The 27,407-nt window shown below is 41.8% G+C and overlaps 1 protein-coding gene and 1 long non-coding RNA gene across 4 annotated transcripts in view; one reads left to right on the forward strand and one right to left on the reverse strand.

The window, feature by feature from the left end:
• naif1 (nuclear apoptosis inducing factor 1) lies at nt 1-25,012 on the reverse strand. Of its 2 annotated transcripts, XM_061876819.1 has the most exons (3): nt 24,425-25,012; nt 13,871-13,921; nt 1-3,185 (listed from the first exon to the last, which is right to left on the reverse strand). In XM_061876819.1, the coding sequence occupies exons 1-3, from the start codon at nt 24,867-24,869 to the stop codon at nt 2,635-2,637; spliced, it is 1,047 nt and encodes a 348-aa protein (XP_061732803.1). In that variant the 5' UTR covers nt 24,870-25,012; the 3' UTR covers nt 1-2,634. The 2 variants fall into 2 exon arrangements, with proteins under 2 accessions (XP_061732803.1, XP_061732804.1); XM_061876820.1 differs by lacking the exon at nt 13,871-13,921.
• Nucleotides 24,100-27,407, forward strand: part of LOC133536357 (uncharacterized) — a 12,014-nt gene continuing 8,706 nt past the window's right edge. The window contains exons 1-2 of one of the 2 annotated variants that reach the window (XR_009802453.1): nt 24,100-24,244; nt 24,528-24,746. This is a non-coding gene — a long non-coding RNA (uncharacterized LOC133536357). The other variant, XR_009802452.1, reaches the window with a different exon arrangement.

Genomic DNA, 27,407 nt, shown 5'->3' on the forward strand with positions numbered 1-27,407 from the left:
TCAAGGTTGGCAAGTATGGTTTAATAGTAGTTAGCACATTGGGATCACCTGATTGGTTACCCGGCAATTTCACTTGTCTATGGAACTTCAACAAAGCGAAGGAGTACTGGTCTGTACCTTGATTGTTATGTTTTTCAACCATCTGGTCGACCACACGTTCTTCTTCTTGGAAGGTGCAGTATACCTCCTCTTATTGTATTTCTTTATATTATAAAACAATGACCACACTGTTTGATTGGAGATCTGCTTTACAATGTAAATGTTGTTACTCACATTCATACCTTAAAAACACAAATAGCTCATCTAACTATTTTTCTCCTCTAGAGAGCTCTACTAGTGAAAAAAGTTGAGACCCTTGGTTTAAGTGGACCTTTTTAAAAAAAAAAGTAAACACAGTGGACCAGGACTTGCAGAGTTGGCTGGCTGAAAGGGTTTGTGGACATAAACAGGGTCAACCTAAACCAGTTCCACTGCTTTACTAACTGGAATCCATGATTATGATCAGAAATGAAAATACTAAAACAAGAGAGGATAACATTGTTATCTTAATAAAATATCATTCATATGTCACTGGCAGTTTTAAAAAGTATAATTTTTCTCTTATATACAGTACAGGCCAAAAGTTTGGACACGCCTTCTTCTCATTCGATGCGTTTTCTTTATTTTCATGACTATTTACTTTGTAGATTGTCACTGAAGGCATCAAAACTATGAATAAACACATGTGGGGTTATGTACTTAAAAAAAAAAGGAAAATAACCCTGCATGTGTTCATTCCTAGATTTGATGCCTTCTTTGACAATCTAGTTTCTTCAAAATATTTGAAAATATAAATAATATAATAATCTTGTTGAGTGAGGATAAGGGAGCGTACTCTCCCCAAATGATAATAAACACCTCCCAGTCAACTACTACTAACATCACTATGAGCCCGTTGAACTTCTAGAAAGTTAAACTGCAGCTCAGTTCGCTCGCAGTTCTGGCTTGAGGTGAAGGCTAGTTCGCTTTTAGCATAACCTTAGCTCATTTTGCGGTGTGTGTGTTTCTTTTACAGACAGAAAAGCTTTAAACATGTTGATAAAAATATAACATTTATATAATAAAAATCAACTACAGGCTTTCCAAATGCTGTGATAAATTAAGCATGATGAGTTGACTTGAAACTGTTTAATGTTGCACTTTTTATATGTAGAAGAAAAGTTTTGTCATTTTATTTAATCTGAGCAACAATTTGAGGCAGTTTAATGTTGATTAACGTGGGCAGAATTAATATAGTGTTCCCAATGTTAAAAGGATAAAGCCATTGTTTACAAATGTGGTAAATAAATAACCAAAAAATGTATATGCGGTTCGCTCCAAGGCTTCTCGTAGTCATCATTGTCGATGTCCCACTGGGGTGAGTTTTTCCTTGCCCTTATGTGGGCTCTACCGAGGATGTCGTTGTGGTTTGTGCAGCCCTTGTGATTTAGGGCTATATAAATAAACATTGATTGATTGATTGATATTTTGTTGTTTTCTTATTGTACCGAAAATGAACCGAACCGTGACCTCTAAACCGAGGTACGTACCGAACCGAACATTTTTGTGTACCGTTACACCCCTACTAAATAGTGCAATCCATCCATCCAGCATCTTCCGCTTATCCGAGGTCGGGTCGCGGGGGCAGCAGCCTAAGCAGGGAAGCCCAGACTTCCCTCTCCCCAGCCACTTCGTCTAGCTCTTCCCGGGGGATCCCGAGGCGTTCCCAGGCCAGCCGGGAGACATAGTCTTCCCAACGTGTCCTGGGTCTTCCCCGTGGCCTCCTACCGGTTGGACGTGCCCTAAACACCTCCCTAGGGAGGCGTTCGAGTGGCATCCTGACCAGATGCCCGAGCCACCTCATCTGGCTCCTCTCGATGTGGAGGAGCAGCGGCTTTACTTTGAGTTCCTCCCGGATGACAGAGCTTCTCACCATATCTCTAAGGGAGAGCCCCGCCACCCGGCGGAGGAAACTCATTTCGGACGCTTGTACCCGTGATCTTATCCTTTCGGTCATGACCCAAAGCTCATGACCATAGGTCAGGATGGGAACGTAGATCGACCGGTAAATTGAGAGCTTTGCCTTCCGGCTCAGCTCCTTCTTCACCACAACGGATCGATACAACGTCCGCATTACTGAAGACGCCGCACCGAAGACGTGCAATCCAGTTTGGTTAAATGGCATCAAACAATGATGAATAGACGCTCAGTTCAACAGTCATAAATCTTAATGAACAATTAATTAATTATCCGGCCCATCCCTAATAAGCACAGTAATTCCTAAATTAAATGGTATTCCTAATGACATGCGTTAATCGTAGTGAGTATGTAATGTTTAGGAAAAACACTGGTTGAGTTATTTTTTTGGTTTCATTGGTCGAGGTCAAACATCTAAAAAACAAGACGGGCTTTAGTATTCTGGATGAAAACATAATTTCGGTTTTCCACCGAAAATTACTCTCAAAAACTATAATAGTCCAAACCAAAGTGAACGTCTGACTGTTTTCCAATTTGGAAAAGAGCTCCATTTTTGTACATGCTTCCTAAGGCAACTCTGAAATGTTTTTCAAGGCTTTGTTGAAGTCTCTGTGCAGGAATTCCTCAGACAGGGAGAGTCTACTGCGTGGCCTCAGTTTGTGCAGCAGGTGGTGACGTCGTGGGCCTGTTCTGCTCATCGATTGAAGCCGCGTCACTTGTGACCGCTGCTGCCGCGCTGCCCGAGTTTGTGACTTCGGTCCCGCTCTGCATGAATTTGCGCAAATCTTTGAGAGCAGGCCTGAGCATCTGCACCAGAGCGAGCAGTGCGGCTTGGGTTCCTTCCAAGGCCTGAGCTTGTCGCTCCTGTGCAAAAACCTGGGCCTCCTGGGAGATGCGCATCATCTGGAGAAGCTGGTTCTGACCCTCCAGGTGCTGGGCTATTTGTCGGATGTGGACGTTGGTGACCCGCTGCTCCTGCAGTAGTCGAGCCGAGTTGAGGGCAATGCGGCTCTTCAGTTCCTGAGGTTTCGCCTGACTCTGAGGCGGTAGCGGCGAGGAAGCTGTAGATGTCTCCAACACTTCTACTGGAGCTTCGACAGTTGCCACCACAGGAGGCGCCGAATCGCCTACGGTCGTTGTGCAGTATTCTACCATGCCGTTGTCTTCTAATGCTTGGTAGGCTGTTTCAGCTGGAAACACAACACAGAAGATTCATTTGAAGCAAGAAAACCGACTTTTGCGGCACTTTTCAAATGCACATTACAGGCTAAGCCGGGGGTCGGCAACCCGCGGCTCTCGAGCCGCAAGTGGCTCTTTAGCGCCGCCCTAGTGGCTCTCTGGAGCTTTTTCAAAAATGTATGACAAAATGGAAAAAGGGGAAAAAAATACAAAATATATATATTTTTTGCTTTAATGTGGTTTCTGTAGGACAGGGGTCGGCAACCCGCAGCTCCGGAGCCGCATGCGGCTCTTTAGCGCCGCCCTAGTGGCTCTCTGGAGCTTTTTCAAAAATGTATGACAAAATGGAAAAAGGGGAAAAAAATACAAAATATGTATTTTTTGCTTTAATATGGTTTCTGTAGGACAGGGGTCGGCAACCCGCAGCTCCGGAGCCGCATGCGGCTCTTTAGCGCCGCCCTAGTGGCTCTCTGGAGCTTTTTCAAAAATGTATGACAAAATGGAAAAAGGGGAAAAAAATACTAAATATATATTTTTTGCTTTAATATGGTTTCTGTAGGACAGGGGTCGGCAACTCCGGAGCGGCATGCGGCTCTTTGATCCCTCTGGTGTGGCTCAACTGCATGCTTGCCGACCCCCACCATTTGTCCGGGAGGTTTCTGATTTCAGGGCCTTTCCCAGAAATTGCCTAGGGCATGCGTACTCTGATTATCACCTAGACAGCAACATTGAGGGCGGGCCATGATGGCAATACCCATAACGTCCTCTATAAAATGTCGTCGTGCCTCTCATACCACACTTAAGTTACTGCAAGGCATACTTGGTCAACAGCCATACAGGTTACACTGAGGGTTGTGATATAAACAACTTTAACACTCTTACTAATAGCGGTGGTAGCGGGGTGTATAATGTAGCCCGGAAGAGTTAGGGTTGCATGGGATTCTGGGTATTTGTTCTGTTGTGTTACAGTGCGGATGTTTTCCCAAAATGTGTTTGTCATTCTTTTTTCGGGTGGGTTCACAGTGTGGCGCATATTTGTAACAGCGTTAAAGCTGTTTAAACGGGCACCCTCAGTGTGACCTGTATGGCTGTTGAACAAGTATGCCTTGCAGTCACTTACGTGTGTCTGCAGAAGCCACGTACAACATGTGACTTGGCTGGCAAGTTGGTTGCACAAATTGTAGGGAGTACTAATGACAGTGCCATCATAGCACGCCCTTATTATTGCTGCTCGGGAACTACTCAGCAGACGTCCGAGAGAATAGTTACTCTGTACTTCGTGAGTCTCCCGAACAAATCGGGAGGGTTGCTAAGCGTGATGCTATTAAAGGGCATTCATACAAAACTCGTGGGCCCCACTAACATTAAATTTTCATATTTAATTGCGGGCCGCGTGTCTGAGACCCCTGGTTTATACATAGCACAAAGCAAAACAAAACTCTGTATGCAGTGTTATTTCATTATAAATTTCAAGAGTTTTGCGGCTCCCATTGTTTTCTTTATTTTGTGAAACGGGTCAAAATGGCTCTTTGAGTGGTAAATGTTGCCGACTCCTGCCGTAGGAGGACAAACATGACACAAACCTCCCTAATTGTTATAAAGCACACTGTTTACATTAAACATGCTTCACTGATTCGAGTATTTGGCGAGCGCCGTTTTGCCCTACTAATTTTGGCGGTCCTTGAACTCACCGTAGTTTGTTTACATGTATAACTTTCTCCGACTTTCTCGTAGTGTTCCATGCCACTTCTTTTTCTGTCTCATTTTGTCCACCAAACTTTTAACGTAGTGCGTGAATGCACAAAGGTGAGATTTGTTGATGTTATTGACTTGTGTGGAGTGCTATTAAGACATATTCGGTCACTGCAAGCTAATCGATGCTAACATGCTATTTAGGCTAGCTATATGTACATATTGCATCATTATGCCTCATTTGTTGGTATATTTAAGCTCATTTAGTTTTCTTTAAATCCTCTTAATTCAATTTATATCTCATGACACACTATCTGTATGTAATACGGCTTTAATTTTTTTGCGGCTCCAGACAGATTTGTTTTTGTATTTTTGGACCAATATGGCGCTTTCAACATTTTAGGTTGCCGACCACTGGGCTAAGCTCTGGTCCCGAGGTGTTAAAATCAAGGCCTGAGAATGAATTTTCTATGTACCGGGCCGCGGCTCGATTGGCACCAGGCCGCAGAAGAATTTTTTATTAATTTTTTAAATTATTTTTTTATCAAATCAACATAAAAAACACAAGATACACTTACAATTAGTGCACCAACCCAAAAACCTCCCTTTTAATGACAAAAAAAAAAATAAATAAATAAATAAATAAAAAATAATAAAAACTCAGCCGGGCCGCGGGACAAATTATCAAGCGTTGACCGGTCCGCAGCTACAAAAAAGGTTGGGGACCACTGGTCTATGATATTTGATTAGTATTAGAACCGGCCCGCAAGCCACTGCCGCCTGCTGCTGTTTTGCCCGCACCAATACTCCACTCCCCACAATGCAACGGTAGCCCGCAAACTCACTGCAGCTCCGAAAGTGGGCCTTGGCCTCATTATTAATCACCAGGGGTCTCAGACACGTGGACCGCGGGCCAATTGCGGCCCACGAGATGTTATTTTGCGGCCCCCACCTTAAAATGAAAGTTTAATGTTAGTGCGGCCCGCAAGTTTTATATGAATGGCGCTTGACAGCGTTGTTATCCATCCATCCATTTACTACCGCTTGTCACTTTTTGGGGTCGCTGGAACCTATCTCAGCTGCATTCGGGCGGATGTCGGGACACTCCCTGGACAAGTCGCCCCCTCATCGTAGAGCGTTGTGTTATTTCGGTCCAAAATGTCTCTTTCAACGTTCTGGGTTGCCTACCCCAGTGTTAGTGGAAAAGCGGCAAATGAGTGAAAGTGACAGAAACGTTGCCATGGAGACAAGAATTGTCTTACGTGCCTGGCTGCAGTCACACCGCGGCACCTGTTCGTCAGTAATAACAGTCCCCGTTAACCTGGACCAAATCAAACTGTTCTTTTTTTTTTTTATTTTATTGTTTATTTTGCATTTCCTAACACGATGAACACTTCATATATTTCTATATGACGCCGGGTAACACTCCGGGAGCCGTCACTTTTTTGCGCTGGTTATCACAGGGTACTTTCCCGGCTATTATCCGCCGACCGCCGTGTTGCTGTAGGTAGGAAAAGTGGAACGACACACGTTGCGGAAATAACATTATTCTCCGTGCGTCAGCTGAAAACAAATATACCCGTGACTGCGTGGGTTCCCTCCGGGTACTCTGGCTTCCTCCCACATCCAAAAACATACACCTGGGGATAGGTTGATTGGCAACACTATATTGGCGCTAGTGTGTGAATGCGAGTGTAAATGTCTGTCTCTCTGTGTTGGCCTTGTGATGAGGTGGCGACATGTCCAGGGTGAACCCCGCCTTCCACCCGAATGCAGCTGAGATAGGCTCCAGTGACACCCCGCGACCCAAAATGGGACAAGCGGTAAAAAAAGGAAGGATATTTGAATGATGATAAATGAATGTGTTGTGGCAGTATGCAGATTTCACCAATGCGGTGGTTTGTGGAAACAATCGGTTGCTTTTCCAAACATTTTTAATAAACTGCCAACGTTAAACTTCGACTTAGACAAACTTTAATGATCCACAAGGGAAATTGTTCCACACAGTAGCTCAGTTACAATGATGGAAAAGATGGAAAGGACAATGCAGGTATAAAATGGACTAAAAGCAATATAAAATATAACATATATACGTACTATTTACATAATGTATGTGCGGTATAGGATATATACTGATACATTATATTATATGTTTATATCATATATACAATATATAACAATTACCATGTACAATATTACAGTATATGTAACAGCTGCAGCATAAACTAGAGAGTAAATCCAGCAGAAAATAGACATTATAAACTTATAATATTTTCCAAACATTTTCAATAAACTGCCAACGTTAGAAGGCTAAACTGGAGGAGCTTAAAGTTGAATGGCTTTGTAAAAACACTGAGACAAAGTCTAAGTTCATTGTTAAAGTAAAACTACCACTGATAATCCCACAGACACTAGGTGTAGTGAAATTACCCTCTGCATTTGACCCATCCCCTTGTTCCACCCCCTGGGAGGTGAGGGGAGCAGTGAGCAGCAGCAGGGGCGACACTCTGGAATAATTTTGCGGATTTATGTCATGGCCAGGGAGCATTGGAATGCGCCCTCATCCTTGCGCTCTGCTTCTCACCTCGAGACACGCCCACGGCCACGCACATCCAGGGCGAGCCATGCGCGTCTCCGCCCTGCAGCAGCCACCAGCTGCAATCATTTACCAGCAATCAGCACACCTGCCTATATGAAGGAGCTGCCTTCATAAGCCTGCTCAACTTGCCATCAGGCGCCAGAATATAGTCTTCCGTACAGTAAGAGATCACCGGATGATTTTTGCTGTGTGTCTCGTCATTCCTCGTCGTTCCCCTGCTTCTCGGACTGCCTCTTGGATCTCGACCTCCCGCTTGGACTCGGACTTCTCTCTCCTTTGGACTTCCTCGTCTCTCCTTCAACACTTGGTAACACACACTTCAGCTAACCACACACATTGTCTTACACGACACACACTCTTGGATTTTGTCACACTCCATTTCCTTAGTTTAGTAGTTAGTATTGTTTATTATAATTATTATATACATATTGAATATACAAGTGCTGGTCATATTATTAGATGACGTTAGATTTATTTCATTAATTCCATTTAGAAAGTCAAACTTGTATAATGTATACATTCATTCCAAACAGACTGATACATTTCAATTGTTTTTTGCCAAAAAGGAGATGATTATAGCTGACAACCAATGAAAACCCTAAATTCAACATCTCAGAAAATTAGAATATGGTGAAAAGGTCAGATATTGAAGACACCTGGTGCCACACTCTAATTAGCTAATTAACTCAAAACACCTGGAAAAGCCTTTAAATGGTCTCTCGTTTTGATTCTGTATGACACACAATCATGGGGAAGACTGCTGACTTGACAACTGTCCAAAAGATGACCATTGATACTTTAAAGAAGGAGGGCAAGACACAAAAGGTCATTGCCAAAGAGGTTGGATGTTCCCAGAGCTCTGTGTCCAAGCACATTAATAGAGAGGCGAAGGGAAGACAAAGATGTGGTAGAAAAAAAGTGTACAAGCAAGAGGGATAACCGCGCCCTGGAGAGGATTGTCAAACAAAACCGATTCAAAAATGTGTGGGAGACCCACAAAGAGTGGACTGCAGCTGGAGTCAGTGCTTCAAGAACCACCACGCACCGAGGTATGCAAGATATGGGCTTCAGCTGTCGCATTCCTTGTGTAAAGCCACTCTTGAATAAGAGACAACGTCAAAAGCGTCTCGCCTGCGCTCAAGACAAAAAGGATTGGACTGCTGCTGAGTGGTCCAAAGTTATGTTTTCAGATGAAAGTAAATTTTGTATCTCCTTTGGAAATCAAGGTCCCAGAGTCTGGAGGAAGACAGGAGAGGCACAGAATCCACGTTGCCTGAAGTCCAGTGTCAAATTTCCACAATCGGTAATGGTATGGGGTGCCATGTCATCTGCTGGTTTTGGTCCACTGTTTTTCCTGAGGTCTAGGGTCAATGCAGCAGTCTACCAGGAAGTTTTAGAACACTTTATGCTGCCTGCCGCGGACCAATTTTATGGAGGTGAAGATTTCATTTTCCAACATGACTTGGCACCTGCACACAGTGCCAAATCTACCAGTACCTGGTTTAAGGACCAGGTACTGTTCTTGATTGGCCTGCAAACTCACCTGACCTCAACCCCATAGAAAACCTATGGGGTATTGTGAAGCGGAAGATGCGAGATGCCAGACCCAACAATGCTGAAGAGCTGAAGGCCACTATTAAAGCAACCTGGGCTCTCATAACACCTGAGGAGTGCAACAGACTGGTGGACTCCATGCCACACCGTATTGCTGCAGCAATTCAGGCAAAAGGAGCTGCAACTAAGTATTGATTGCTGTACATGCTGAAACTTTCCATGTTCATACTTTTCAGTTGGCCCACATTTCTAAAAATATTTTTTGGTACTAGTCGTGACTAATATTCTAATTTTCTGAGATACTGACTTTGGGATTCTCAGTAATTGTCAGTACTAATCATCAAAATTTAAAGAAATAAACATTTCAAATATATCACTGTGTGTAATTAATTAATATGTAAGTTTCACGTTCTGAATATAATTAGTGAAATAATAACCCTAACCCTACTTTTTCATGATATTCTAGTAATATGAACAGCACCTGTAGATATAATAAATTATTGAACATTACTGCCACCTGGTGTTTGCCGTCATCTCCCCTCTGCAAACCATAACAATTTAACCCCCAACCTTTGATGCTGAGTGCCAAGCAGGGAGAAAACGGGTCCCATTTTTATAGTCTTTATTATGACTCGGCCGGGGTTTGAACTCACGACCTACCGACCTTGGGGCAGACACTCTGACAACAAGGCCACTGAGCAGGCTAATTGTGTTCTTGATGGTGTTTTTGAAACCGCACCATTTTTTCTCTCTCAGAGTTTTCAACTTATGATAAGTGTTTTGCCAGGAAGATTATTTGTAGTATGTACAAAATAAGGGGAACATTTTCCAATGATTCTTGAACTTGCTTTATAAATAATATATTTATCTTGTCCAGGGTGTACCCCGCCTTCCGCCCGATTGTAGCTGAGATAGGCGCCAGCGCCCCCCGCGACCCCAAAAGGGAATAAGCGGTAGAAAATGGATGGATGGATGGAAATTTATCTAAATACAGAATTTTTTCTCCTCTGTTGACAGCAGTGTTGGCGCTAAGAATTTTCAAAATGGGGTCCCATGGACCCCATCAAGTCAAAAAAATGGGGTACCACAGTAAATTTTTGGGGTCCCACTTTTTTGTAAGCGTTTTGAAAACAAATGATAAACGTATGCATTGTCCTGTTATATCTCACATTCTATATTGTATTTCAGAAAAAGGTTGTCATTAACGTTATTTAATTCATTAAAAGATTTAATGTAAAAAGAAAAAAAAAATGTATGCATATGTAAATGTATTCAGTTATAAACATTCATTCACTTTCTTCTGGCCTTCATGGATCTAAACTTTACCGCTGCTGGTAGTTTTTTCTATGTTTTTATTTAATAAGTTGTAGGTGTATTTATTTCAGAATAAAAGTGTAAAAAGTATTTTGCTTGGGTCATGAAATGATGATAATGCTGTGCCAGGGCATACATACATTTTATATATAACGCGTAAATCTCTGGAGTCTACATCAACTTCAGATCTATCCCTCATTTAAAAATGTTTTAGTTTTTTTTATGTTGTTTTTTTGTGTTTGTTTTCCGCCCTTTTTTGTCCAACAATAACTTTTTTATAGCAAACACAAAAAATATGCAAAATCTTCCACCAAAATATTTTCAAGTGGAATATTTGATGTGACGTAATCGGGGTTGAGGTGTGTGGGGGTGGGAGATGGGGTGTAGTGGGGGATGTATATTGTAGCATCCCGAAAGAGTCAGTGTTGCAAGGGGTTCTGGGTATTTGTTCTGTTGTGTTTATGTTGTGTTACGGTGCGGATGTTCTCCTGAAATGTGTTTGTCATTCTTGTTTGGTGTGGGTTCACAGTGTGGCGCATATTTGTAACAATGTTAAAGTTGTTTATACGGCCACCCTCAGTGTGACCTGTGTGGCTGTTGACCAAGAATGCCTTGATTGCCAATCAATCCACTACCTCGCTCTCTCTGTCTCTGCCCCTCCCTCACGACTGTTGCTGCGTGCGCACACCTTCACAATATGTTTTGTTTTTAACCCCTCTTAACCCTGTACATACATTGAAAATACATGCAACCTTCAAACAAAACACCGGACAATTGAGGCATTTAAGAAACCCCGCCCAGACACCCCGGACAGTCCAGCAAAAGAGGACGTATGGTCAGTCTAAACTCTGTGCCATAAACACTCCAGCTGTCACCGCTGAGAGTGTTCTGGTCTTAGTGGCGAAAAGTGCACACATATAAAAATATTTATTCCAGCAGACTGAAGAGGACTTTGAAATCCTTTTTAATTGGTTCTGATTGGCAATATCTTTTCTCTGCCCTGGCATCACCAATGAAAGCCAGCGTCCCAGGTGTGCAAAAGCATGTATGCTCATCAGAGAAGCGCATCCTCATCTCATATCCACCTTGATCCATCTCTTGTATTTCTTTCTTTCTGGTGATATGACTTTGCCCTTGTCCCAGTCCATGAGGTGACTGTTCCTCCGGCAGTGGTCTGTTATAGCTGATTTTCTGTTTTCTTGTTCTGCTCTTTATTTTTTTGTGTTGGTAAACTACTTTCTCCTTCTCGCATTCCTTTTTGTGTTTTATTTTCAGGTGCTGAAAGTTATGGGTGAATGTGACGTATGAAGTAAAATCCTTTGGGTATCATTCCAGGTGAAGTAAAGCGCTATATAAATCATACTTGCCAACACTCCCGATTTTTCCGGGAGACTCCCGAATTCAGTGCCCCTCCCGAAAATCTCCCGGGGCAACCATTCTCCCGAATTTCTCCCGATTTCCACCCGGACAACAATATTGGGGGGCGTGTCTAAAGGCCCTGCCTTTAGCGTCCTCTACAACCTGTTGTCATATCCACTTTTCCTCCGTACAAACAGCGTGCCGGCCCAATCACATAATATATGCGGCTTTTTCACACACACACAAGTGAATGCAAGCATACTTGGTCAACAGCCATACAGGTCACACTGAGGGTGGCCGTATAAACAACTTTAACACTGTTACAAATATGCGCCACACTGTGAACCCACACCAAACAAGAATGACCAAGACATTTCGGGAGAACATCCGCACCGTAACACAACATAAACTACTCAGTGGCCTAGTGACCTACTCAGTGGCCTAGTGGTTAGAGTGTCCGCTCTGAGATCGGCAGGTTGGGAGTTCAAACCCCGGTCGAGTCATACCAAAGACTATAAAGAAAAATGGGACCCATTGCCTCCCTGCTTGGCACTCAGATCAAGGGTCGGAATTGAGGGTTAAATCACCATAAATGATTCCCGGGCGCGGCACCGCTGCTGCCCACTGCTCCCCTCACCCCCCAGGGAGTGATGGGTCAAACGCAGAGAATAATTTCGCCACACCTAGTGTGTGTGTGACAATCATTGGTACTTTTAACTTCAAACACAACAAAACAAATACCCAGAACCCCTTGCAGCACTAATTCTTCCAGGACGCTACAAAATACACCCCCGCTACCACCAAACTCCGCCCACCTCAAATCACCCCCTCCCGAATTCGGAGGTCTCAAGGTTGGCAAGCATGATATAAATACAGACCATTTATCTGCATTAGTTTTCGTAGATGACGTCATATTTCATATCCTGTGTTATCGTATCTTTTGAGTGTACAAGTTGTTGTCGTAATTTTTTTGTAAGGTTTTACTGCTGTGTTTATTTTACATTTTTAATGGCGTGTTGTGTGGGTTGTGTTATTCCTCTGATGTATTGTAAATCAACCGGAAAAGTAAGTCAGTTATTAGCGCTAAAATTAAATAAGCACCTCCAAGTGTACGAGAGGCACATGGCATTTGATTAATAGTCGTATTAGAAAGATTGCATGGACACTTTGACTGCACATGTAGGTGTGAAAATGCAAAAAAACTAACTATTTGAGAAATCAGACTAATTTAGTGCATGGAAACGTACTGAGTGTGAGGAACATGTTTGACTGTACTAAATGAGAAACACATTCACGTAGACCAGACGTTATTTTGGGGCCCCCAACTTAATATGAAAGTTTAATGTTAGTGCGGCCCGCAAGTTTTATATGAATGGCGCTTTACAGCCTTGTGTTATTTGGGTCAAAAATGGCTCTTTCAACATTCTGGGTTGCCTACCCCTGCATTAGTGGAAAAGCGGTAAATGAGTGAAAGCGACAGAGACGTTGCCATGGAGACAAGGGTTTTCTTACGTGCCTGGCTGCAGTCACACCGCAACACCTGTCCGTCAGTAATAACAGTTCCTGATAAACTGAACCAATTCAAACCGTTATTTGTTTTTTTATTATTTTTTTTATTTGCATTGCCTCACGATGACACTACATATTTTTCTATATGACGCCGGATAACACTACGGGAGCCGTCACTTTTTTGCGCTCGCTATCCCGGCACTTTATCCGCCGACTCCCGTGTTGTTGTAGGGAGGAAAAGCGGAACGACACACATTGCGGAAATAACATTATTCTCCATGCGTCGGCTAAATACAAATATATTCCACAACCCCAAACATGTCTTTTTTAAAGCCTGCAGTGAAGAGAAGGGTTAATAATGTGCAAAGACAATTCCAGGAAAAGTAGGAGATTCAATATTTCTTTGTTGAGCACAGGAGGACCCCGATGTGTCTAATTTGCACAGAGAAAGGGATACAAGGGATACCATTTGGTCATTATACAACTAGACATGCTAAGGTGTATGCAACATTTTTTTTAAGAAATCTTTTCCTGCGGCCCAACCTCACCCAGACTCTGCTTCCAGTGGCCCCCCAGGTAAATTGAGTTTGAGACCCCTGACGTAGACTAAGGCGGATAGGTACAATTGTAAGAGTGTATAAAATGGTTCAACAGAGGCAAAAACCTTACCATTCAGGGACTTTGCTTCATCACAAATTGTTGCAGAGCCTGCTGGAATAGCTAAATTAAACACAAACAGAAAAAGAGAAAATTAACTTCAGCTATCACACGAGGGCTGCACAATTAATCGGTTAAAAAAATCGTGATCTCGATTCAAATATGTACGCGATCACATTTTTTTAACCGACGCAGAACATCATATGTCTCCACCCTCAACAAACAAAGAGTCTAAACAACGCGTGGCGGCAGAGAGAAAGTGAAAATTAGGCAGAACAATTTAGGTGTTAAGGACAGTAAAATGGACGAAAACATAACTGGTAATTATAGATGGGCTGTGAAAACTCTGTTTCTTAAGGGCATTTCTGCCAACGTGCAAAATAGTGACCGGACAAAAATAAGAAGTAGCTATTGGTGTCTCATATGAATGGATATAGAAAACATACAAATCCTTTATTTATTTAATCAAAGATACTGAAATTCCACGACATAGTGAATTTGCAAACTGCTTAAATTATACACAGCGCAAACTATAACCTGCTACCCAAAAATATACAACAATTCTTCTCAACAAAAGAGGAGAAATATAATCTTAGAGAAAAATGTAATCCAAAACATTTGTATGCACGTACAACACTTAAGACCTTCAGTATATGTGTATGTGGAATTAAATTATGGAATGGATTAAGCAAATAAATCAAATCATGTGCTAATATGATCCACTTCAAGAAACTCTTCAAACTCAAAGTTTTTACAAAGTACAAAGAAGAAGAACCATGATAAATATCCTCAATTTATTTCATCCATCCATTCTTTCCTTCTAAAAATCCATCCATCCATCCATCCATCCATCATCTTCCGCTTATCCGAGGTCGGGTCGCGGGGGCAACAGCCTAAGCAGGGAAACCCAGACTTCCCTCTCCCCAGCCACTTCGTCTAGCTCTTCCCGGGGGATCCCGAGGCGTTCCCAGGCCAGCCGGGAGACATAGTCTTCCCAACGTGTCCTGGGTCTTCCCCGTGGCCTCCTACCGGTTGGACGTGCCCTAAACACCTCCCTAGGGAGGCGTTCGGGTGGCATCCTGACCAGATGCCCGAACCACCTCATCTGGCTCCTCTCGATGTGAAGGAGCAGCGGCTTTACTTTGAGTTCCTCCCGGATGGCAGAGCTTCTCACCCTATCTCTAAGGGAGAGCCCCGCCACACGGCGGAGGAAACTCATTTCGGCCGCTTGTACCCGTGATCTTATCCTTTCGGTCATGACCCAAAGCTCATGACCATAGGTGAGGATGGGAACGTAGATCGACCGGTAAATTGAGAGCTTTGCCTTCCGGCTCAGCTCCTTCTTCACCACAACGGACCGGTACAACGTCCGCATTACTGAAGACGCCGCACCGATCCGCCTATCGATCTCACGATCCACTCTTCCCTCACTCGTGAACAAGACTCCTAGGTACTTGAACTCCTCCACTTGGGGCAGGGTCTCCTCCCCAACCCGGAGATGGCACTCCACCCTTTTCCGGGCGAGAACCATGGACTCGGACTTGGAGGTGCTGATTCTCATTCCGGTCGCTTCACACTCGGCTGCGAACCGATCCAGCGAGAGCTGAAGATCCCGGTCAGATGAAGCCATCAGGACCACATCGTCTGCAAAAAGCAGAGACCTAATCCTGCGGTTACCAAACCGGAACCCCTCAACGCCTTGACTGCGCCTAGAAATTCTGTCCATAAAAGTTATGAACAGAATGGGTGACAAAGGACAGCCTTGGCGGAGTCCAACCCTCACTGGAAATGTGTTCGACTTACTGCCGGCAATGCGGACCAAGCTCTGGCACTGATCGTACAGGGAACGGACCGCCACAATAAGACAGTCCGATACCCCATACTCTCTGAGCACTCCCCACAGGACTTCCCGAGGGACACGGTCGAATGCCTTCTCCAAGTCCACAAAGCACATGTAGACTGGTTGGGCAAACTCCCATGCACCCTCAAGAACCCTGCCGAGAGTATAGAGCTGGTCCACAGTTCCACGACCAGGACGAAAACCACACTGTTCCTCCTGAATCTGAGGTTCGACTATCCGACGTAGCCTCCTCTCCACTACACCTGAATAAACCTTACCGGGAAGGCTGAGGAGTGTGATCCCACGATAGTTGGAACACACCCTCCGGTCCCCCTTCTTAAAAAGAGGAACCACCACCCCGGTCTGCCAATCCAGAGGTACCGCCCCCGATGTCCACGCGATGCTGCAAAGTCTTGTCAACCAAGACAGCCCCACAGCATCCAGAGCCTTAAGGAACTCTAGGCGGATCTCGTCCACCCCTGGGGCCTTGCCACCGAGGAGCTTTTTAACTACCTCAGCGACCTCAGCCCCAGAAATAGGAGAGTCCACCACAGATTCCCCAGGCACTGCTTCCTCATAGGAAGACGTGTTGGTGGGATTGAGGAGGTCTTCGAAGTATTCCTTCCACCTATCCACAACATCCGCAGTCGAGGTCAGCAGAACACCATCCGCACCATACACGGTGTTGATAGTGCACTGCTTCCCCTTCCTGAGGCGGCGGACGGTGGTCCAGAATCGCTTCGAAGCCGTCCGGAAGTCGTTTTCCATGGCTTCCCCGAACTCTTCCCATGTCCGAGTTTTTGCCTCCGCGACCGCTGAAGCTGCACACCGCTTGGCCTGTCGGTACCTGTCCACTGCCTCCGGAGTCCTATGAGCCAAAAGGACCCGATAGGACTCCTTCTTCAGCTTGACGGCATCCCTCACCGCTGGTGTCCACCAAGGGGTTTTAGGATTTCCGCCCCGACAGGCACCAACTACCTTGCGGCCACAGCTCCGATCTGCCGCCTCGACAATAGAGGTGCGGAACATGGTCCACTCGGACTCAATGTCCAGCACCTCCCTCGTGACATGTTCAAAGTTCTTCCGGAGGTGGGAATTGAAACTTTGTCTGACAGGAGACTCTGCCAGACGTTCCCAGCAGACCCTCACAATGCGTTTGGGCCTCCCAGGTCTGTCCGACATCCTCCCCCACCATCGCAGCCAACTCACCACCAGGTGGTGATCGGTGGAAAGCTCCGCCCCTCTCTTCACCCGAGTGTCCATAACATGAGGCCGCAAATCCGATGACACAACTACAAAGTCGATCATGGAACTGCGGCCTAGGGTGTCCTGGTGCCAAGTGCACATATGGACACCCTTATGTTTGAACATGGTGTTTGTTATGGACAAACTGTGACGAGCACAAAAGTCCAATAACAAAACACCACTCGGGTTCAGATCCGGGCGGCCATTCTTCCCAATCACGCCTCTCCAGGTTTCACTGTCGTTGCCAACGTGAGCGTTGAAGTCCCCCAGTAGGACAAGGGAATCACCCTGGGGAGCACTTTCCAGTACTCCCTCGAGCGTTCCCAAAAAGGGTGGGTACTCTGAACTGCTGTTTGGTGCATAAGCACAAACAACAGTCAGGACCCGTCCCCCCACCCGAAGGCGGAGGGAGGCTACCCTTTCGTCCACCGGGTTGAACTCCAACGTACAGGCTTTGAGCCGGGGGGAAACAAGAATTGCCACCCCAGCCCGTCGCCTCTCACTGCCGGCAACGCCAGAGTGGAAGAAGGTCCAATCCCTCTCGAGAGAAGTGGTTCCAGAGCCCTTGCTGTGCGTCGAAGTGAGTCCGACTATATCCAGCCGGAATTTCTCGACTTCGCGCACTAGCTCAGGCTCTTTCCCCCCCAGTGACGTGACGTTCCACATCCCAAGAGCTAGCTTCTGTAGCCGAGGATCGGACCGCCAAGTGCCCTGCCTTCGGCTGTCGCCCACCTCACAGTGCACCCGACCTCTATGGCCCCTGCTATGGGTGGTGAGCCCATTGGAGGGGTGACCCACGTTGCCTCTTCGGGCTGTGCCCGGCCGGGCCCCATGGGAACAGGCCCGGCCACCAGGCGCTCGCCATCGTGCCCCACCTCCGGGCCTGGCTCCAGAGGGGGGCCCCGGTGACCCGCGTCCGGGCGAGGGAAATCTGGGTCCATGATGTTTCTTCTTCATAAAGGTCTTCGAGCTGCTCTTTGTCTGATCCCTCACCTAGAACCTGTTTGCCTTGGGAGACCCTACCAGGGGGCTTTATGCCCCCGGACAACATAGCTCCTAGGATCATTGGGACACGCAAACTCCTCTACCACGATAAGGTTGCAGCTCAGAGAGGAGTCCTTCTAAAAATAATCTTACTTATCTTATCATATGAAATATAACTTACCGTATTTTTCGGACTATAAGTCGCATTTTTTTTTTCATAGTTTGGAGTAATTTATGTGTGAAATTATTAACACATTGCTGTAAAATATCAAATAATATGATTTAGCTCATTCACGTAAGAGACTAGACGTATAAGATTTCATGGGATATAGCAATTAGGAGTGACAGATTGTTTGGTAAACGTATAGCATGTTCTGTATGTTATAGTTATTTGAATGACTCTTACCATAATATGTTACGTTAACATACCAGGCACCTTCTCAGTTGGTTATTTATGCGTCATATAACGTACACTTATTCAGCCTGTTGTTCACTATTCTTTATTTATTTTAAATTGCCTTTCAAATGTCTATTCTTGGTGTTGGGTTTTATCAAATAAATTTCTCCCAAAAATGCGACTTATACTCCAGTGCGACTTATATATGTTTTTTTCCTTCTTTATTATGCATTTTCGGCAGGTGAGACTTAAACTCCGGAGCGACTTGTACTGCAAAAAATACAGCACGTCACCTATTATTATTTATTTATTTTTATTGTGATTACTTATGGAGTATACTGTGAATAAATTCAGAACAGGAAGTGAACAAAAGTTTTTGCAACTGTTATGTAAAAGAAAATGGGTAGGATTAAAGAAGCTCTGCTTCTTCCTACTCCTTTTCGAACATGTTGAAAAGAGAAACTGGAAATTGTGATGTATCGTGTTGTATGCTTGCATGTTCAAAATAAACTCAAACTCAAAACAATTCATTGACAGAATAATGCAGCGATTCAGATAAACTGACACAGTCTGATGCTCTTTTTACATTTTGTTGTTGCTCTTAACATGTATTGCCACAAATAGTTTTAAAATGTAATTTGATTACTGATTACTCTTTCAAAAAGTAACTTAGTACTTGACTAATTACATTATTTTATAAGTAACTTGTAATTAGCCGGTTTGGTGGCGTATTTGTTAAAGTTAAAGTTAAAGTACCAATGATTGTCACACACACACACACTAGGTGTAGTGAAATTTCTCCTCTGCATTTGACCCATCCCTTTGATCACTCCCTGGGAGGTGAGGGGAGAAGTGGGCAGCAGCTGTGCCGCGCCCGGGAATCATTTGTGATGATTTAACCCCCAATTCCAACCCTTGATGCTGAGTGCCAAGCAGGGAGGTAATGGGTTCCATTTGTATAGTCTTTGGTTTGACTCGGACGGGGTTTGAACTCAAAACCTACCATCTCAGGGCAGACACTCTAACCCAGGGGTCACCAACCTTTTTGAAACCAAGAGCTATTTCTTGGGTACTGATTAATGTGAAGTGATACACACTTAAATAAATTGCCAGAAATAGCCAATTTGCTTAATTTACCTTTAATAAATAAATATATATACATATACATATATATATATATATATATATATACATATACATATATATATATATATATATATATATATATATATATATATATATATATATATATATATATATACATATACATATATATATATATATATATATATATATATATATATATATGTATATATATATATATATATATATAAAAGATGGGTATTTCTGTCTGTCATTCCGTCGTACATTTTTTTTCCTTTTACGGAAGGTTTTTGTAGAGAATAAATGATGAAAAAAACACTTAATTTAACAGTTTAAAAGAGGAGAAAAAAGGAAAAAAATGGAAATTAAATTTTGAAACAGTTTATCTTCAATTTCGACTTTTTAAAATTCAAAATTCAACCGAAAAAAAGAAGAGAAAAACTAGACAATTCGAATCTTTTGGAAAAAATTTTTTTAATTTTTTTTATGGAACATCATTAGTAATTTTTCCCAATTAAGATTAATTTTAGAATTTTGATGACATGTTTTAAATAGGGTAAACTCTAATCTGCGTTTGGTTAGAATATATAACAAATTGGACCAAGCTATATTTCTAACAAAGACAAATCATTATTTCTTCTAGATTTTCCAGAACAAAAAATTTAAAATAAAATTCAAAAGACTTTGAAATAAGATTGAAATTTGGTTCTAAAGATTTTCTAGATTTGCCAGAATAATTCATTTGAATTTTAATCATAAGTTTGAAGAAATATTTCATAAATATTCTTTGTCGAAAAAACAGAAGCTAAAATGAAGAATAAAATTAAAATGTATTTATTTTTCTTTACAATAAAAAAAATAAATTTACTTGAACGCTGATTCAAATTGTCAGGAAAAAAGAGGAAGGAATTTAAAAGGTAAAAAGGTATATGTGTTTAAAAATCCAAAATTAATTTTCAAGGTTGTATTTTTTTTTAAATTTGTCTTTTTGAGAGTTATAAGAAGCAAAGTAAAAAAAATAAATTAATTCATTTAAACAAGTGAAGACCAAGTCTTTAAAATATTTTCTTGAATTTTCAAATTCTATTTGAGTTTTGTCTCTCTTAGAATTAAAAATGTCGAGCAAAGCGAGACCAGCTTGCTAGTAAATAAATAAAATTTAAAAAATAGAGCAGCTCACTGGTAATTGCTGCTATTTGAGCTATTTTTAGAACAGGCCAGCGGGCGACTCATCTGGTCCTTACGGGCTACCTGGTGCCCGCGGGCACTGCGTTTGTGACCCCTGCTCTAACCACTAGGCCATTGAGTAGGTTGGACCCCAAAGCTGATACAAATACAAATAATAAAACCTTACAGATACAATAGGGTCCTCTGTCCCATTGTACCAATGGGACATTGCGGTCCCTGAAAAGATTAACAAAAGGGAGCACACACGCAAAAAACTCAAAAGCTCAAAGTCCGAATGAATAACAAAAAGCGACGGCAACATAAAGTTGCCGTGCAAAACAAGATATAAAAAAGGGAGCAAAGTCACTGAACAAAAACTGGTAAATAAATGCACAAATGATTATATAAAATAAAACAACAGTGATTAAACATTTGCACGGAAACTGATATTATGTACTTAACATCTCAGTTCGCTCGAAAAATAATGACTGAATGTGTCGTTTTTCAGCGTATTGTGTTGTTGTCGCGTCCAGGAGAAGTCACAAAGTACGACACTCTTTTTAACTTTAATTGCCAGTCTTGTGCTAACAAATAGGTTAAATTCCGACACAAATTCTTTCCCATGCACACACGTCTTTTTCTTGCACACACGCAACACTTCTCATTCTCCGTCAACAATTTTTCAGGCACGGTATATTTACAAACATTTGTGAACTCTGAACACGACCATACAGATTAACACCGGCATGTCATTAATGTCATTAACTTAAAAATAGTTATTGAACAGTTATGTTTATTTACAATGAAATGATAGCTCTCCTGTCCCGTGGCACAAAAGGCCGAAAAGCATTGCAAATAATAATAGCGTCCTCTGCTGCAGCTGGTTCAGAAATTGCACAGTCCATAAACCCACAATACATCTCATCTGCTTGTGTTGTGGTGAACGACATCATCGATGTAAGATCAATGTAAAAACACCACAGTGGTTGCAACTTGAGAGGCGGTCTGTCTTTTTTTTATAATCTTTTTTTAACAGCGTCAAGTCCTTTCTTTACTCTTCAAACTGAGAGCACGGAAACATTTTCTAAAATTTAATTTGACACAAAAGTGAACTGTTAAGTGAATTATATTTAAATAGCACTTTTCTCTATAAAGACTCAAGGCGCTTTACATAGTGAAATGAATTATTTACATTTTTAAGCTGCATTTAAACCAGTGTGGGTGGCACTGGGAGCAGGTGGGTAAAGTGTCTTGCCTAAGGACACAACGGCAGGGACTAAGATGACGGAAGCAGGGATCGAACCTGGAACCCTTATGCTGCTAGCAGAGCCGCTCTACTAACCAAGCCATGACCTCCCCAAAAAGATTAGATTAGATTAGATAGTACTTTATAGTGGTAAAATAGTGTAAAAGGTAAAAAAAAAAGAAACAGAATTACTAACAATTAAAATGGAAATCCATCCATCCATTTCCTACCACTTATTCCCTGGGGCGCAGGTGCCTATCTCAGCTACAATCGGGCGGAAGGCGGGTTACACCCACCTCATCGCAGGGCCAACACAGATAGACAGAAAACATTGACAAACAGAAATATTGAATTTAATTGTTTTTTAATATCAATATTGTTATTTAAATGTATTGTTATTACTGTTATTATTATTTTTACCTGTTGTGGTTTATTTGTTAATAATTTGTATTCCTTTTTTTTCCAACTATATTTAAAATTGTGTTATAGTGGTACAATTAATACTATATCTTTCAAATTAATGAAAAAGAGCGTTATTAATCCCGATTACAATATCAATCAAAATAATCCTGATTATTATTTTTGCCGTAATCGTTTAGCTCTATATATTATATACCATCAACTTGGTGGGGAACATCTCATCGCAAAGACTAATTCAGCATTATAGTGAGTTGTATTTTTCATGGTTGAAAAGGATTTGCAAATTATTGTATTCCGTTTATATTTAAATCCAACACAATTTCCCAACTCATATGGAACCAGGGTTTGTATATATATATATATATATATATATATACATATATATATATATACATATATATATATATATATATATATATATATATATATATATATATATATTTTTTTTTTGTATGTACACACACACACACATACATACATACATACATACATACATACATGTATATATACACATACATACAAACCCCGTTTCCATATTAGTATTCTTCTTCCTCCAAACACGACGAGTTGAGTTCATACCAAAATGGATACATGGATGATACAGCAGAGGACTGGGAGAATATCATGTGGTCAGATGAAACCAAAATAAAACTTTTGGGTATAAACTCAACTCGTCGTGTTTGGAGGAAAAAGAATACTGAGTTGCATCCCAAGAACACCACACATACTGTGAAGCATGGGGGTGGAAACATCATGCTTTGGGGCTGTTTTTCTGCTAAGGGGACAGGACGAGTGATCCGTGTTAAGGAAAGAATGAATGGGGCCATGTATCGTGAGATTTTGAGCCAAAACCTCCTTCCATCAGTTAGAGCTTTGAATGGTTGACGAAATACTTATTTTCCACCATAATTTACAAATAAATTCTTTAAAATTCCTACAATGTGAATTCCTGGATTTTTTTTCCACATTCTGTCTCTCACAGTTGAAGTGTACCTATGACGACAATTACAGACCTCTGTCATCATTTTAAGTGGGAGAACCTGCACAATCGGTGGCTGACTAAATACTTTTTTGCCCCACTGTATGTACTCATACATACAAGTATATACATTATATATATATATATATATATACATATATATATATATACACATACATACATACATGTATATATGTATATATATACACATACATACATGTATATATATACACACATATATAAATGTATATACACATACATATATATATATACACATACATACATATATATATATATATATATACACATACATACATATAAATATATACATACATATATATGTATTGGTATATATATACACACACACATACATACATACATACATATATATGTACAGTATGTATGTGTATACATACATACTGTATACATACACATACATACATATATAAATATATATACACACACCCACCCACACCCACACACATATATGTATACATATATGTATGTGTGGGAAAAATCACAAGACTCTCCTGATGTTTGAAGGAACCCCTCATGAAACAGTTCTGTAGAGATGAAGTAGTCTTGTGATTTTCCCCACACATACATATTGCGCTCTACCACGGTATCGAGCACTATTCTCTGGATAATCCAATCAAGACATACATATATATATATATATATATATATATATATATATATGTATATGTATACACACACACATACATTTTTTATATATTATATATCAAGTCCAAATCAAAACAGCATACATGATTTAATGACACACACACACACACACACACACACACACACACACACACACACACACACACACACACACACACACACACACACACACATTTCAACAGATAGACAGACAACATATACACCAGGACCAATTTTAGTGTTGCCAACTTGTCCAGGATGTACCGAATGCAGCTGGGATAGGTTCCAGCACCCACTCCCCGAGAGGGACAATGGATGGATGGATAAAAACATTTCATGCGGTAAGCCACAAAAAGTTCACATAACGGATAAAATCTTAAATTTGGCCTTGAATTGCGATATATTTTTTTGTACAAAATTGATGAAGAAACACAAAGTGAGGATTAAGAGTCGCGATAACATTGTTTTAAAAGTTTGTGATGATGACAAATATGCAGAAGAACGGGGAACTAACTACTTACTCTCCGCAAGTGTGACGGTGGCGGCGGCGTTGACGGTGACGGGCAACGAGATCTCGCCATCCGAGTCTCCCGCAGGTAAACTGATGATGGTGGCTTCTCCCAGGAGGTTACAGATCCTCTGCTGCATGGCAGTGAGCAGGACGGGGACTGGAGTACAATCGGCGGACGTCCCCTCTATGGCTGCCCGCGCCTGAGCCACTTTCCTCCGGACCTCCGTCTTCATGTCCGACCATTTCTTCTTGACCTCCGGCAACTCCCTGGGACAGGTGGTGACAGCGTTCACCTTTTTGAGGATCTCCATCCACGCGTTGTTCTTTGCCATGTGAGTTACTCCAGCATTGAAGTGGTTAACCAATGTGTGCTTTTGTTTCTCTATTTCCTCCACAATAATTTCAACCTCTCTCTCCGAGAAATTCATTTTTCTTTTTTTCGCGACGGAGACCATAACTGCAGAAATCCTTCTTTATGGAGAAATTGTTGTACGTAGTATACGCAAAAATAGTACTTAACTGATATGCGCAACGTAATGGCTTCCAGAATCGGCTTCTTCTGCCTACTCTCCAGCGTAGCTGAGACGGGGAAGAAATCCCGCCTTCTCTCGTTTTCATTGGCTGGGTTCCTCGCGAGCGTACCAAATCCTCTAATATCATTGGCTACTTTATACGCCAGTCATTTCATGATGCAAGCAAACTATGCATTTGAAAGCCAGATAGGAAAAACACACACATATATACATGCTTATATACAAATGCAACACACGTATTACCCTCGATTTTTGATCAAATCGGTCAGTAGTTAGTAGTAAATAGCAGAGGCGTCATGAAGTTTTAAAGACAGGCTGGGCTTAACCCCCACCTCACCCTTTCCCAATGAGTTACTATATGTTACTACTATGTCCCTTATTTATTAAACAGTAAAAAATAAATAACAGGTAAATGGAATCAATACATTATTAGTTAATCTCATGGTGCTACAAATTCATCCATTTCCACATCACATTTAAAAGCTTTTGGCTTCACTATATTGCACATTTAGAATTAAACACTTTATGTATTATTGGCCGATATCAATCATAAAAAAAACATATAAAATCACACACATATACACTTGTATACATACATACATACATATATATATATATACATATATACAGTGGGGCAAAAAAGTATTTAGTCAGCCACCGATTGTGCAAGTTCTCCCACTTAAAATGATGACAGAGATCTGTAATTGTCATCATAGGTACTCTTCAACTGTGAGAGACAGAATGTGAAAAAAGAAATCCAGGAATTCGCATTGTAGGAATTTTAAATAATTTATTTGCAAATTATGGTGGAAAATATGTATTTTGTCAATAACAAACATTCAACTCAACACTTTGTAATATAACTTTTGTTGGCAATAACAGAGGTCAAACGATTACTATAGGTCTTTACCTGGTTTGCACACACAGGAGCTGGTATTTTGGCCCATTTCTCTATGCAGATCTTCTCGAGAGCAGTGATGTTTTGGGGCTGTCGCCGAGCAACACGGACTTTCAAGTCCCTCCACAGATTTTCTATGGGCTTGAGGTCTGGAGACTGGCTAGGCCACTCCAGGACTTTCACATGCTTCTTACGGAGCCATTCCTTCGTTCCCCGTGCGGTGTGTTTGGGCTCATTGTCATGCTGGAAGACCCAGCCATGTTTCATCTTCAAAGCTCTAACTGATGGAAGGAAGTTTTGGCTCAAAATCTCACGATGCATGGCCCCATTCATTCTTTCCTTAACACGGATCAGTCGTCCTGTCCCCTTAGCAGAATAACAGCCCCAAAGCATGATGTTTCCACCCCATGCTTCACAGTAGGTATGGTGTTCTTGGGATGCAACTCAGTATTCTTCTACCTCCAAACACGAGTTGAGTTTATACCAAAAAGTTCTATTTTGGTTTCATCTGACCACATAACATTCTCCCAATCCTCTGCTGTATCATCCATGTGCTCTCTGGCAAACTTCAGACGGGCCTGGACATGCACTGGCTTAAGCAGGGGGACACGTCTGGCACTGCAGGATTTGATTCCCTGTCGGCATAGTGTGTTACTGATGGTAACCTTTGTTACTTTGGTCCCAGCTCTCTGCAGGTCAATCACCAGGTCCCTCCGTGTGGTTCTGGGATTTATGCTCACCGTTCTCATAATCATTTTGACCCCACGGGATAAGATCTTCCGTGGAGCCCCAGATCGAGGGAGATTATCAGTGGTCTTGTATGTCTACCCATTTTCTGATAATTGCTATCACAGGTGATTTTTTCACACCAAGCTGCTTGCCTATTGTAGATTCACTCTTCCCAGTCTAGTGCAGGTCTACAATTCTTTTCCTGGTGTCCTTCGACAGCTCTTCGGTCTTGGCCATTGTGGAGTTTGGAGTCTGACAATTTGAGGCTGTGGACAGGTGTCTTTTATACAGATAAGTTCAAACAGGTTCCATTAATACAGGTAACGAGTGGAGGACAGAAGAGCTTCTTAAAAAATAAGTTACTGGTCTGTGAGAGCCAGAGATCTTCCTTGTTTGAAGTGACCAAATACTCTTTTTCCACCATGATTTACAAAAAAATTATTTAAAATTCCTACAGTGTGAATTCCTCTGTGATCATTTTAAATGGGAGAACTTGCACAATCGGTGGCTGACTAAATGCTTTTTTGCCCCACTGTGTATGTGTGTGTGTGTGTGTATATATATATATATATATATATATATATATATATATATATACACACACACACACATGTATGTGTATATATGAGAACGCATATACCAGTGAATATCCAGTCCTTTTTTTCCCTGTGCCTGTGTCTACTTATGAAACACACAAAGAGGTCCAATGCAGCCATAAACAGTCGTTCTTGAACGGTTTTAACAAAGTACCACCTCAGAAAAAACTTGGCTCTACAAGTACCACTATAATGACCAACATTAAAGTACAGTTGCATAGTAGGCCTAAATTTTCA

This window comes from Nerophis ophidion, linkage group LG17 (genome assembly GCF_033978795.1).
Source record: "Nerophis ophidion isolate RoL-2023_Sa linkage group LG17, RoL_Noph_v1.0, whole genome shotgun sequence".
Classification (NCBI taxonomy): domain Eukaryota; kingdom Metazoa; phylum Chordata; class Actinopteri; order Syngnathiformes; family Syngnathidae; genus Nerophis; species Nerophis ophidion.